This window comes from Castor canadensis, chromosome 2 (assembly GCF_047511655.1).
Source record: "Castor canadensis chromosome 2, mCasCan1.hap1v2, whole genome shotgun sequence".
Lineage (NCBI taxonomy): Eukaryota > Metazoa > Chordata > Mammalia > Rodentia > Castoridae > Castor > Castor canadensis.
The window spans coordinates 21,534,119-21,549,923 of NC_133387.1; the positions used below are offsets into that span (position 1 = coordinate 21,534,119).

At 34.5% G+C, this 15,805-nt stretch overlaps 1 protein-coding gene across 3 annotated transcripts in view; it reads right to left on the reverse strand.

Moving 5' to 3' along the window:
• Exoc4 (exocyst complex component 4) overlaps positions 1–15,805 on the reverse strand; it is an 826,621-nt gene that overhangs the window by 721,500 nt on the left and 89,316 nt on the right. For all 3 annotated transcript variants that reach the window (XM_074062803.1, XM_074062797.1, XM_020169325.2), the window contains exon 5: positions 9,850–9,956. In XM_074062803.1, the coding sequence (XP_073918904.1) occupies positions 9,850–9,956 (107 nt within the window). The remainder of the gene's footprint in view (positions 1–9,849; positions 9,957–15,805) is intronic.

Here is a 15,805-nt window from a genome sequence, read left to right on the forward strand (position 1 = left end):
ATGAACAATGATCTAGTGAAATGGGGACTATAAAAACTGACTTAATATAGAAAAATGATAGAAGTGGCAGTAAAAAAAATCAGTGTGACTTTTTTCTGTCAATCTAAATCTATTATAAAATAAAAATTCGACTTAAGATTCTTTTCAAAGTCATTAGGGAAAGACAGACTATCACTAAATGCTAGAATAATTGGTTACATATGAAAACAAAATTTAGTTCTGATGAAATAAATAAAAACACAAATTACAAATACTGTATGAGAACCAAATTCAAACAGCAAATCTATAAAATATTTAGAAAACATATACAAATAGTTTTATGAACTAATACTAGGGAAAGGTTTGTTAAAGGAAAAGAAGTAGAAATTACAAAGGAAATATGAAAACAACATAAAATAAGGCAATCTATACCAATAAAATATTTGAAAGTAATCCCATTTCCAGAAAAATAATTAGCATACACTTATTTCCTTACATATTAATGAAGGAAAGGAAAAACATAGTAATGATCTGGGCTAACAACAGACAATTCACGAAAGAGACTGAAGTGGTCCATATACATGAAAAGTTGCTTACTACCACTCACAACCAGAGAAATGCAAACTAAAACTAAAATAAAACCACAAAGCTTATCAGATTTGCAAAACTCAATTTGCAAAATTTAAACTCTAACAAAACCAACAGAAAGGGCAAATTGAGAAATATAACCTCAGGCATTGCCTGGAGGCCTATAAATCACTTTAAAAAATTATTTAGTAAAAAGAAAGTATTTTGAATATTTTCACCATAAAAGAATGAAAAATGTTGGAGGTGATATGTGTAGCCTGAATTAAGCACTATACAATAACTAAAAATGTATCTAATCATGATATGGTACCCCATTGATATGTATATTTTTAAGTTTTTCTGTATTAGTAAAAGAAAATTAATTTTGTAAAAAGAGCAACTTGGCAGATAGTGTAATGTATAACATTTCTATACATACATACATACATACATATACCCTAAGAGTAGACCTTGCCTACCTTTTGAATATCATGACACATACGGAAAATAAAAGTTCTGATATGATAGCACATCTGGAAAAATAAAAGTGGCTGCACAGGGTTAGAGACAACTGGCCTAGGTAGTCTGACTGCCCCACGGGCAGAAGGGTTCAGTATTTCAGATATATCTATAACTCCCTGCCAAGAGATCATTGATTAGAAAACTCTACTACAGAAATATAAACAAGAATACCATTGCTATAGCATTCATAATAACGAAACACTGGAAACAACTTATACCTTATCTAGTGAAATATTATCTAGTAGTCAAAATCAGCCAACACAGCATCACAGTAACATGAAAAAACGTTTTTGAAAGGAATTTTACAGGATTCCAAGATGGCGGCTAGAGGGAGGAAGCAGAAAGTGAGCCTCCTATAGTGAAATCTTGGAGAGACGCTGGAGACTAAAAATATACGATGGAGAAATAGCGGCCTCTTCAACAAAAACTGCTGGGAAAACTGGTTAGCAGTCTGCAAAAAACTGAAACTAGATCCATGTATATCACCCTATACCAAAATTAACTCAAAATGGATCAAGGACCTTAATATCAGACCCCAAACTCTAAAGTTGATACAGGAAAGAGTAGGAAATACTCTGGAGTTAGTAGGTATAGGTAAGAACTTTCTCAACGAAAACCCAGCAGCACAGCAACTAAGAGATAGCATAGATAAATGGGACCTCATAAAGCTAAAAAGCTTCTGTTCATCAAAAGAAATGGTCTCTAAACTGAAGAGAACACCCACAGAGTGGGAGAAAACATTTGCCAACTATACATCAGACAAAGAACTGATGACCAGAATATATAGGGAACTTAAAAAACTAAATTCTCCCAAAACTAATGAACCAATAAAGAAAGGGGCAAGTGAACTAAACAGAACTTTCTCAAAAGAAGAAATTCAAATGGCCAAAAAACACATGAAAAAATGCTCACCATCTCTAGCCATAAAGGAAATGCAAATTAAAACCACGCTAAGATTCCACCTCACCCCTGTTAGAATAGCCATCATCAGCAACACCAACAACAGCAGGTGTTGGCGAGGATGCGGGGGAAAAAGGAACCCTCTTATACTGTTGATGGGAATGTAAACTAGTACAACCACTCTGGAAAAAAATTTGGAGGCTACTTAAAAAGCTAAACATTGATCTACCATTTGATCCAGCAATACCACTCTTGGGAATATACCCAAAAGACTGTGACACAGGTCACTCCAGGGCACCTGCACACCCATGTTTATTGCGGCACTATTCACAATAGCCAAGTTATGGAAACAGCCAAGATGCCCCACCACTGACGAATGGATTAAGAAAATGTGGTATCTATACACAATGGAATTTTATGCAGCCATGAAGAAGAATGAAATGTTATCATTCGCTGGTAAATGAATGGAATTGGAGAACATCATTCTGAGTGAGGTTAGCCTGGCCCAAAAGACCAAAAATCATATGTTCTCCCTCATATGTGGACATTAGATCAAGGGCAAACACAACAATGGGATTGGACTTTGAGCACATGATAAAAGCGAGAGCACACAAGGGAGGGGTGAGGATAGGTAAGACACTTAAAAAATTAGCTAGCATTTGTTGCCCTTAACACAGAGAAACTAAAGCAGACACCTTAAAAGCAACTGAGGCCAATAGGAAAAGGGGACCAGGAACTAGAGAAAAGGTTAGATCAAAAAGATTTAACCTAGAAGGTAACACACACGCACAGGAAATCAATGTGAGTCAACTCACTGTATAGCTATCCTTATCTCAACCAGCAAAAACCCTTGTTCCTTCCTATTATTGCTTATACTCTCTCTACAACAAAATTAGAAATAAGGACAAAATAATTTCTGGTGGGTATTGAGGGGGTGGGGGGGAGAGGGAGGTGGCGGAGTGGGTGGTAAGGGAGGGGGTGGGGGCAGGGGGGAGAAATGACCCAAGCATTGTATGCACATATGAATAATAAAAGAAAAAAAAATGAAGCCACTCCTCCAGACCAGGATTAATTTTTTCAATTTCTGTGAAAAACAGTGATGGGGGCTACATTGAATCTGCAGAGCATTACATTAGTATACTCCTTTTCACATTAATCCTGCTGGTCCATGCACGTGGAGGTCTTCTATCTTCTAGTGTCTTCTTCAGTTTCTTTCTTCAGTGTTTAATAGTTTTCATTGTAGAGAGCTTTCACTTCCTTAGTTAATTTTATTCCTAGGCATTTTTTTTTAGGCTATTATGAATGGGATGTTTTCCTGATTTCTTTTGTATATAGAAAAGCTACTGATTCTTATATGTTGATTTTGCATCCTGTTATTTTGACAAAAGTGCTTATCAGATCTAAGAACTTGTTGATGGATGCAGTCTTTAGGGTGTTCATATAATCGCAAATAGGAATAATTTGACTTCTTCCTTTCTTACTTATATCCCTTTAATTTCTTTGTCTTATCTTATTGTTCTAACTAAGAATTCATGCACTATATTCAAAAAGAGCTTCTATATTTAAGTATTTACCACCAAAGCATACATATACATAATAAAAGGAAGATACAGCAAAAAGTTACACTTTCAAAATAATAACTGCCTCTGGAGTAGAAGAGAGAGGAAAGGAATAGAGGAAGAATTCATGTACTCCTAAGTGTCTTCAATTATGCCCTACTGAATGAAGGGTAATTTTAGTTTTTTAGTAAAAAGATAATCTGAAATTAACATAGAAAAACATTAAGATTTATTCATCCAGTGTTAAGTATATGGGGTTCTAAATATACTGATTTCTAAAATATAAATAATATAATCTTATTTTGTAATACATATTTATAATAAATACCTGGCCTTGCTTTATTTTTTACATTTACAAATGTATGAACTACTAATTCTAGTTAATATTGTTAATTCTAGTTAATTCTAGTTAATAGTTCTATGCTATTAATAGCATAGTATTAATTTACTATGCTATTTGGCCTCCTTTGTATATATTCTTCAGTTGTACTTACAATCAATCATAGAAATCAATAAAGCCATCTAATAAGAATGCCTGATTAAAATGCCTGACCCAAGGACAGAATTAATTCAAAAAGTGCTATGTTATTTCAGTGAGCCAGATCTCCACTGTTTTATATTTGTGAGTTCTAATTGTAAAAATTTCATCTCTTCTTATATTGGGACACATTGTTCCCACTCCATGTGGAAAGAATTCTTAAAATAAAATATTAGGTCTTAGATAAGATTTTAAGAAATAAAATACACATCAAGAAAAAAGCTTCAAAAGAAAAAAATCCTTCAATTTGTGTTCTCTTTAGTTTTTGTGACTTAACCTACGATGGCACCAAAAAGGAAGCAAGGAGGAAGTCCAGTGTCACTACAGTCACAATCCAGCAATCCCAGCAGGACAGTGACTAAAATGAACAAAGAAGCCATGAATGAAATGCCAGTATACCCTGAGAGTAATTGCTGTGTCAAAACGTTCAAAAGGCAGTTTGTCAAATGAAAGACATACTGGGAATCCACAAGCTTAAGCCAACAGTTTTACTAGACTCACTGGCTTTTTAACATACTTATCCCATCCTTCTACCTAAGTTATCATTGAATTACTACATCTATGACTGGTGCGAATAAGAAGGAAAAGGCTTGCGAAATGCATCCCCTATGAATTTAGAGTGGTAATGGCATGAGGCCAAGGTGCAGCAATGACTATCTCGCTCGAACCTGGACGAATCACTCAACTTCACAGAAGTGGGTTTCCATATTTGTAAAATGATTTTAAACACAATACCTGAATAACTAGAATATAGGTTTTTTCTATGTATTTACTAGCATGGGTTCCCCCTTAAGAAAACTGCATGTTCATATGTTTGTCTATTACTCTATTAGCTGGTTTTATTGATTAGCAGGGGTTCTGTATATATTCTGGATACTTAACCTCTATCAGATAAATGTCCATCTGTCCAGGTTCCTGAACTCTGCTTTCTATCAATTGCCCATGTATCTGCCCAATTCTTTCTGATCCCATTTCTTTCCTTCACTAATATGTAATAGGAAAGCAAAGTGGATGCTAATCATTTTTCTGTTAATGTGTTACTTGCTTCTGCCGGTTTGTACCTTGGCTTTGCATTTTGTAAGTAAATGTTTTATGTTTTTAATTATATGATGTGTACACATACATAGTTCTATATAACTCTTATGATACCTTAAATATATATTCATAGATTTAGTTGTAATGGATATAAATATAATAATCATAATAGCAATGACAATAGCACCTGCCCTAATTACTTCTTAGGACTGTTCCATTGTTATACATAAAATGTATTTTATAAACAATTACTTAGAAACTATGATACTAAATCTCTCCCAGAAAAGTCATTCACAATTCTATTTCTAAATAAGATATCTTGAAAATGACTCATTCACAAGCAATCAAAATTCTCATTTAATTAATAACCTGAAAGTTCTCAGGAATCACCTCCAACCTTAATTTATGGCACCCCAGTGGGAAATCCATTTTACCCAGGGATTCCCTATTGGAACTTATTCTATAAAAGTGTCAATTCTAATGGATTACACATCAATCCTACTGTTTCACAAGACGAGAGGGGAGCTTTAAGAGCCTAACTTTAAGAGCTTTAAGTTCCCTGCTGAAAATGTCTATTACTTTCTAGGCTGACTTGCAGAGCACACCACAAATAGACTCTTAGGACTTACTGTACAATACAAAGAATAAGACAACATTTCTGCTCTTTATTATAGTATATTTCATCATGCTCTCATATGTATTTAGTAGCATTTTATATTACATAATTTACATCTTCCTCATTTGTACAATCTTCAATAATGTTATCTAGATTAATATAATCTTAAAGTCTAGAACTGCAATGACTTCTCTACATAGCTTCAAGAAAGTCAAATTTTCCCCACGTTGTCCTCTAAAGATAACTTAGATTGGAAAAATCAGCAGTGCAGAGTGTGGTAAACAGAAGTCCTAGAACCCAAAGCCTGTGAATAGGTTACTTTACATGGCAAAGGAGACTTTCCAGATTTGATTAAGTTTAAAGACACTGAAGTAAAGATATTGGCCTGAATTATCCAGATGGCTCAATCACAGGAGTTCTTTATAAAGGAAGAAAGCAAATAACAATAATAGAAAGAAAGAAAGAAAGAGAGAGAGAGAGAGATAAAGAAAGAAAGAAAAAAAAAAAGCTTGCAGAGTGACTCAAGTAGCAGAGTGCCTGCCAAGCAAGTGTGAGGCATTGAGTTTAAACCCCAGTGCCACCAAAAATAATTATTAATTAATTAAATGGAGGGACGCATAAAAGGAGGCACATGTTTTTATGTGGACCATGAGCCAAGCAAAGTGGCAGCCTCTAGGAGCTGGAAAAGGCAAGGAAATGGACTCCCTCAAGAACCTCTAGAAAGGAATACAATCCTGCCAGCGCCTTGATTTTGCCCTAATGCGATTTGTGTTAGATTTCTGACCTACAAAACTGTAAGATAATGAATTTATGTTACTTAAGTCACTACAATTGTGTGACTAGAAAAGTAATACACAGAGACTATCTAGATCGTTTCCAGCAAAACAAACTGATTAGAAGAGGTCTAGAACCCAGCTACTGAGTTGAAATGAGTTCTGCTACTTGTCAACTGTATAAGTTTAAGTCAATTATTAACCTCTCTGTGCCTCAGTTTTCTCACCTATAAAATGGAGCTGCTAATAATACCCGTATCAGAAGACTGCTAGGACTAAATGGGTTAATTCATGTAAAGTACTTAAAGCAATACTTCAGCTGGTGGTATGACTCAGGTGGTGGAACACCCCAGTACCACAAAAGAATTCTGCATATATTAGGCAATAAACACATCTTAACCTCTAATATTATTGATTTGAGTCAATAATATTTTAACTATCTTCTTTTTCATTCACTCACAGAAAAAGCATGAGATCAAGTCTCCAAAATTGTCAAGGAAATAAACCCTTCTAAAGAAAAAGGTCTGTACATAGCCCCAAAAGTTTCAGTAATAGTCCCGTCTCCACTTAAACTGGAGTTAAGAGTTGCTCCTAATAATGCCAAAGTCGATGTGTCACCATGACTCCACTAGTGACAATTGCTAGTCCAGAACCTGACAGAAAAGCACCCATGAAAAAGTAAAAGCTGTCTTATTAAAAATAATAGATGCAGCAAAATTAGTTTCCACTTGAATTAGCCATAATTGGCATTTTTTTGCTTTCTTGATATTTATACAGCACTTTCGCTTGCAAAGCCTACCTTATCATTTTCTCATAAACAATTAAAAGTTTTATTTCACTTGGATATTGACTCAGCAACATTTACAGAAATTAATATAAACAGGCTAAGCAGTAACAGCTCACTACAGAAGTGCCAAGATGTAACAACTGGTAATTTCCACAAAAGACAGAGGTAAAATACACATCAAAAATATATTTTTATTTTACAAATCAGCACTCTTATAACAGCTCAGAACTGTATCAGAAATTCAAATGGAAAACAGCACACCACAAACAAAAAAAACTTTTTTTTAACTCCAGGAAGAGGCTTGAATACAAACCTTTGTGAAGTATCATAATAAAAATTAGTGTTTGGAAACACAAAGCCCTGAGTTCAAACCCCAGTCCCAAGAACAACAACAAAAAGCCAAAACATAGTATTTGGGTTGTTTTGTTTACTAATCAGTAGCTAAATAAACTGACAAAAGAAAATTTTATTATAAAATAATTCCTTTCCTTTACTACAGTAAAAGAAATGAACATCAATATTCTAAGCCTAAACAACCCTAAAATACTTTAATTAATGACATTTTAAAGGATAATGAAATATGCCCCAGCAACAACATATTACGAAGTTTGCAAAAGAAATCCTTCAATTAGTTACAGAAAATATATTGATTGAATCTAAATTATTTTTTGTAACTATTCTACTTTTACATTTTTTAAATTCTGTAGAACCATAGATCTAATAAGACTTGTAAGAACTAATTTTTATCTGAAAAGGTGATAACACGTTACTATTTTTTTTTAATGACATTAAGGACTTTGGCTACCATGCAAAAGCACCTGGGAAGCCTAGTACAAGATATCTGATCCTCTTCTCCCCACCCTAAAGCTGCAATGGCAGACAGAGAAACCTTTTGCTGAACTCTGCAAAAGGGTCAAGTTTCAGCGACTCCAGATTTCTTTCGCCTAAATCTTTATATCCAGAATCAGAGAAAGCCTCTGGCCCCCAACCTTATATATAGACCAAAATGGCTCTCCTTTGTCTTATTCACCAGAATGCTAAGTCACCTCAAAGAAGAAACTATTAATTTGTGTGAATATTTCCTCAAAATTACATATATGCACACAAGTATGCAGGTACATTTTGGAAGTGATGAGCCACTGGAAGGAAGATACAAAAGGAGCAAGGTCATAAGATACGAGTCACATACTCAAAAGTCCTCAGAACCGGGAATGAAATGCAATACATGAAACAACTGGGTAGAAGCTCATGGTGGGAACCACAAGGAGACAAAAAGCAAATAAACCCTTGGCCCTTAACTTATTAACCATTAAAAGAATGCTTGCAAAAGCTTGTCATAAAACACCAGATTAGGCCACAGGCCAGAATATTTACAGATTAATCAGTGCTCCTTATGACTAAACCAAGCTACAACTAATGGGGTTAAGACAGCTACACAAAACAAAAACAAGAAGGAACCGTTATGTGGCAGAGGTAGAAGGACATGGACATACCTTAAATAAGCATCTAGCTTCACTAAAGAGATCTTTGACATGATATGCTGGTTTGTTATAATAGTGCCTAATTTACTTTGCAGAAACGTGAAGGTGCTTCTGCTAAACACACTTACTTTTTACTAGAATTTACAAATACCTGATGGTGACTAAAACTGGACAAAAGGCGTGGCATCTCTGTCATCATATTGTATCTATCCCTTTTGCTGCCTCAATCTTCAATTCAGACTCTACTCAGCTCTGCATGTAGATATGTTAGTCATTTGAGAAATGTCCTGTTGAAGTCTGTAATACAGGACTAACTTGGTTACACACACAGTGGAGCTGGTGTATGCTTCTTGCACCCCACCCTTATACTTTCTCGGCAGCAAAAGCACCTAAAGTCAGCCCAGAACAAATCATAAGGCTAGGACTACATGTTCAATAATGACACCAGCAATAGAAAGGCCTCAAAAATTCCTGGGTTAAGTCATTGCCTGTTGTTAGTCTGCAAACTTCAAGGCCAGAATGCTTGCAAGCAAGAAGGAAACCATCTTTAGAAACTGTGCCCATGAACAATGGACAATAAAAAACTTTTAGCCTAGCCCAGAAAAATCAATAAAAGCCTGCTGCTTCCTTTGTTCATGTGAGTAGCCTAGTTACCTCTGGTCAGTTCTAAGTCCCTTTTGCTCTAGTCATGAAATGCCCAAAACAGAGCCTTCCCTGATTGTTCATAATACATGTCTTGGTCTCATTTGACTGTTCCCATGCCATAAGATCCTGCTGTCCAATGTCCAGAGAATCAATAGAAATTATAGCAAAAATAAAGTGCATGCTCACCAAAAAGCAATGAAATGCAAATTTTGAAAACAAACACACTTGTAATCTGCAGGCAGGCCAGGGTTAACTATCAATTTTCAACCTCAATAATGCAACAGGCTCAGCCATAATTTTATATGGCTGTGGAGGTCCCAAAGTGTTCATCACAGGTTCCAAGGAACTTATTGCACGCCCTCCAGCCCCAGCCCCACAGGCTCCCACAGGCCTTTGTGTAGGCTTTGCAGCATTCTAAGTTTAGTGGCTAAAGAATGAAAAACTTACCACTTAAGCTTCCCGCAGAATACTGAGCAGCATCAAGGAATTTGCGTGGAGTAGGGAGGTTTGTAACATCAATCAGAGGACCAGGAGAAGCATCTTTCACATGGGAGCTGAGAACAAAAGGAGCAACAATTACCACTTTCCCAAAACCAGTTCAAGTCCACTAGGTGCCAACTCTCATCACTTTCCTTTTCCTCATGAGTCCTCTACACTGTGACTTCAAACATCTCCCCAGTATATTTCCAATGAAGTGGTGCTTGTCATAGCCAGGGGCTTAAAGATGTGTAAGTATAAAGACATACAAGAATTTAAATTATTTTCTCTTTTCTAATTCAATGCTATGTTTAACACAATTAATATAAGGATACCCTGGACCATCTGGATAACCACTTTATAATGAAGTTATGCCAAGCAATCTCACTACACTCCTTTGTATTTGTAGTAAAGACTATTTTATTAGCCAAAAAAGTACAGATCACACCATGTCATAACTCAGTGACAGTTTAATAGTAACCTTCCCTTAAGCTTATGTTTTTCAAGAGTTACATATTCTGGGGGAATTCACTACTTTTAGTTTTCCTTAAAAGTTTTCCTTTCAGTTTTCATAAATCTCAATAAGTAGACAATCACTTAAAGGAATCTCAAACAGGTTTATTCAGTATTTGATTACCTTTTCCAAAAAAGTCTAACCTCTCATCTTAATGAATTACTTTAAAGTTGCCAAAATAAACACATTGATTTTTCTATGACACAAAAATTACAAATAACAATTTAATTTTCAAGGTAACTTGATTTACCTAGGTAAATCATACCTGCTAGGTATGAGAATTCAGGCAATGCTAAGGCAAATGAAACTTGTTCCCTATGCCTAAGAAACGGGATCATCTAGCCACAATGCATCCACCACAGAAGAGCCAGAAGTCAAGCCATAGTTCTTACTTCCTTCCAGTCCCAAAATACATTATCAGAAATACTAACCACCCCAGGAACTGATTTTCAAGGTGGGTCATAAAGGGAGAGTAAGCAGAGGGGGAGAAGGGAGGAAACCACACCCATGGAAGCAATTCCTCTAAGTAGGGTGGAGGGATGTACACAATGGGAATATCTGCACTTTCCCCTGTAGGAATATGTCTCCACCCCCCTCCAACTGGCTTTTTGGAATCAAAGTGCTCGGTATGTGGGTATTTTATTTTCTTTTACTTTTTTACAATGCTTAGGATCAAACCCCCTGCTAGGCAAGAGCTCTACTACTGAACTATACCCCCAGCACTGTATTTTAAAACTAATTAAAAAAAAAAACATATTCAGAAAACTGTGAAAAACAAGCTTTATTAAAAAGTGAAATTTTCACTTAAGGTAGTATCATTTTATTGAGTGTTACTAACGTGTGACCCATTATCCTAGGCCTTGAAGATAACTATGAGAGTCTCTATTTTTTCACTTATTATGTAAAAAGGGAGATCATTACTCAAACAATGCTTGAGTATCTGCTAGTGGCTGGAACTGTGCTTAGTTCAAAGTATGCAAGTATAACTAAGACATGAGCTTAACCAAACTTACCACAACTCTAACAGTTAGAATCACTCCTAGGCTAGTGTGAAACGTAAGTGAAGATGCAAAAGTAACAAAAATGGTAATTAACAGAAGTTGAATTGGCATAGTTAGCTCCATAACTATTTTCTACCAATATAAAACTTCAACTTTCTACTCACCTAAGCTTATCACAATAGTTTATGTATTCATAAAATAAATTTGATCATGGATTTATCCATTCTTTCATCTTTTATGACTACTTTTGCTTTTCTCTCTCTCTCTTGTTCTCTTGTTTTTTGAGACACAATCTCACTACTTCACCCAGATTGACCTTGAACTCACAATCCTCATGCCTCAGCCTCCAGAGTGCTAGGATTACAGGTGTGTGTCACTACACCTACCTGTCTTCTCATCTTTCTACTCTTAACTACCTCTTTTACATGCATTTTACTCGCTATTGGAAAATCCAACTCCACACACCTTCCTAGTCTCTAAAAATACAGGTCCACAGAGACAGGATAATCACTGAGGTGTGTAATGCCGCTACTGAGTAATTAAGAAAAAGTTCATTTCAACTTTAAATGAAAGGAAATTTAAATAACACATTTTATAAATATTTAAATAACAAAGTAGAGGAGTTATTGGTAAATCAGGATGAATAAAGTTATCAATTAGCAGGAAAATTCAGGCAGAGGGATAGGTAGAGTACTGCCAGACATGCTGAATAATAAAGCAGTATAGTTAGTGCCTATGTGTACATATTGATCTGTATACATGTGAGTATCTGTTAATAGTGCACATTTCTATGAACACAGATGTGAACATGACTCACTTCATACAAAAACCTACAATTTTTTTCTCACTAGTAGCCTAGAAATATATTTCAGTTCAATATAGGCTAATAAATGACTTGCCATTTCAACTTTGAAAAACATAACCTCGTGACTTTATAATCAGAGCCAGAAGGGCCCTCAAACTCCAATAAACTTTTAGAAAGTCAATTTACTGCAAAACTATTTTCATAGATTCATCTCTCTCTCTAAAATTTTCCCTTAGGCCTCAATTTTCTCCTTTGTGAACACTAACCCAAAGGCAAGTAACTCTGGAAATAATTTTTGGTTTTTGGTTTTTTGGCATGCGTGTGTGTGTGTGTGTGTGTGTGCGTGTGTGTGTGTGTGTGTGTTTTGTCATTCTGTTACGGAAGGACTTAGTTTTAAGAGTTCCAGAGAAAGGGGGAGTACTCATTCATTTTAGTGAGCACAAATATGAAGCTCAGCAGAGAGGGAGGTGCTGTGACAGAGTATCACATTTAAATAGCTTGGATCTTAGTTTTCATTTCAAAAGAGACAAAAAGATCTTTTGTCACCATATATTAAGACCTGGAATCTCTCAAAGTATTTTAAAAAATAAAAAATGGACTATTTTCTTAAGTGAATGCACTGAGCTGCTTTACTTTGAAAGAAATATTGATAGGAGTTATTTTTGTTTTAAAATACATATGATTACAAATTTTTACTTTAAATCTATTCAGATACACTCATAGTCAAGAGTTGAAAATGACAGTGACATAAACTAAATCCCCTCTAGCAAAAGATAGTCCTGTCAAAGCCACCAATTGTATATTGTGACTGATATCAGTTTTGCTATGTAGTAATAAATGGTGGAAGACAAGAAAACTATGAAACAAATTAGGCTGTATCAAAAACAAGCAACAACTACTGCCACTACACTCCAAGGACTTTCTGGCCACTAACCAGTAACCCAATAGTTAGGATCTGCTTCTAAATATGTTTGATTTCAAATTTTGAATCCATAAAAACTTTTCTGCACTTTTTTTAAAGGGCTGACAGCTTACTAAACATTTGCTTTTTAATTAGAGCATATTTCTGTTCCCGTCCTTAGTAATAAATAGGTCCAACTATGTTCAAAATTTATAGCTACAGCTTATTTAGTTCATTTCATTGTCAAATCAAAGACTAACAGAGGTGAGTTGAACTTTAAGTTGTAAATCTAGTAACTAATATATTTACCTCTGTAACCAGAACAGCTGGCACAGTACCTGTCAAAGAGCAAATGCTCATAAAAGTTGGTTAAATCAAACCCAGCTGAGAAATATCTGTCAAAGATAATATACCCTGAGTAAGAAATTTTAAGTGAATAATGAAAAGGAAATGGCTTGCATAGTAATTCTATACAGTTCTAAAATCTGGCTGAACATACAGAAAGAATAATGAATGGCTTAGAGGATATAAAAGTAAAAAAGAGTCATGGTTTCAAATGACAGATCAAGGGTGAAGTCATGGTGACAGAAAATAAAGTATAGCTTTTATTAAATTATTCATTAAAAACTTTTAAATCTAAGAATAACAAAAACAAGGAACTGAAAGATTACAGAAAGAAAACAGACATATGTAAACAGAAAAAAAAATTAAAGACAAAACAGTTAGGGAGCAAATAATATAATGGAGTCCAGAACCCTCTTTACACACAAATATGGACACCAAAACCATGATTTTGAAATGGTCTCTTCCTAAGTTGGTGAATGTCTGAGGGTGTCCAAAGAAGCAAGTTCAAAACAACTACTAACCCAGGATGCAAACAATAAGTAAAAAGATTAGCAATTTTTAACAACTTAGTACTGATTTTACATTACTTTATGCAATCATAAAGGTGTAAGTTCTTTTTTGAAAATGTAAGGAAAATAAAAATAATCCATTAACATTGTTTTGGTGAAATGCCTTTAAAAATATTTCAGAAAAAAGTCTGAACATCCATTCCTATACACACATCTTCACAACCACAAACACATAGCAGAAAAGGCACATTATGCTATTTTCAACATTCTTCAGATCACCCTGTGCAGTTTTTAATCCTGATTCTTGTTCCTTCAACAGTATAACCTAAAAACTTTCCCATCTCATTAAAAAAAGTCCTCAAAATCATCAGCAATAATTGTATTATTATTATTAGAGTAATATATGCTCATGGAGCACACACAGAAGTCCTCTCCTGTTCTTCATTACTCATTTCTATTTCCCACAAGTAATGAGTGTTTTGATATTAACCTTCTAGGAATTTTCTATACACATACAAACATTTTTATATATATTATATACATATATATGTATATATATATATGTATATAATATATATACACTTTTATCTTATGTAAACTTATATAAATCATATATATCTTATACATATAAGATATAAATATATATGTACATACATATATACAAGTACATACACAAATATCTATCCATTCAATTCATACATAGTAGTATGTTTTTCGATTTGCTTCCTGGACCCAAAAGTACATCTGAGAAATCTTACCAGCACATAGAGCTCTTTCTCATTGACTTTAAGGTTCAGTATTACATTAAGTGGGTAAATCATAATTTGTTTAACTATACCCCACCTGATAAACATTAATGTTGCATGAGTTTTTTGGTTTTGTTTTCTTTCAGGGGTTGTCTTGTTTTTGAGACAAGTTCTCACTATGTAGGCCAAGCTGGTTTCCAACTTGAGATCCTCCTGCCTCAGCTAGGAATACAGTCATATACCACCAAGTCCAGCTTCATTGTATAACTTTTTAACATTTCAATTAACATCCTATTGTAACATTGCAATGAAAATCCTATTACATATATTTTCATGACCTGGTACTATTTTTGTATGATGTGGACCTAGAAATGGAATACCATAGTAAAACATATGCAAATTTTTATTTTCCAAAAAGGTGTACTGGTTAATCGACCACCAAAAGAAAGCCCTTCATTTCCCCAATTCTGGCAAACACAGCATGCTGTAGATGTCTTTAATTTTAATTATCTCATGACCAAAAGTCATACCTGGTTTTCAAATTTACACTTCTATAATCATGATATTGAATAAGCTTCCTCTGTTTATTGTGCATTTATAGTTCTTAAGTTTATGAAATACTTATTCTTCCTTTTATTATTAGTATTCTAAAGAGTATTTTCATAGTTTAATATTAAAACCTTATATATTTTTCTCAGAGTCTGTTTTGGTTTGGGTTCAACTGTAGACACACTTTCAGTTTTTGAATAAATTATTTAATATGGCTAATTATATTTCTGACATGCTTAGGAAAGCCTCCTTCACACACATTCTCATGTATTTTTTCTAATGCTAACAAAGTTTTATCACATGACTTTTAAATCTAGGTAAAAAATTTTATATATAAAAAAATTCATATTCAAATTTATTTGCTTTAAATCAACAGCCAAATTGACTCAATGCTATTCACTAAATAGCCTTCATCTCCTGGTTAATCTTGACTGCCAACCTGGTTGGATTGAGAAACACCTAGATTAGTAAAACAAACATCTGGGTGTGTCTGTGATGGTGTTTCCAGAGAGATTCAATCATCAGGGCTCTGTCTTAAAGACTGGTTTAATTGATC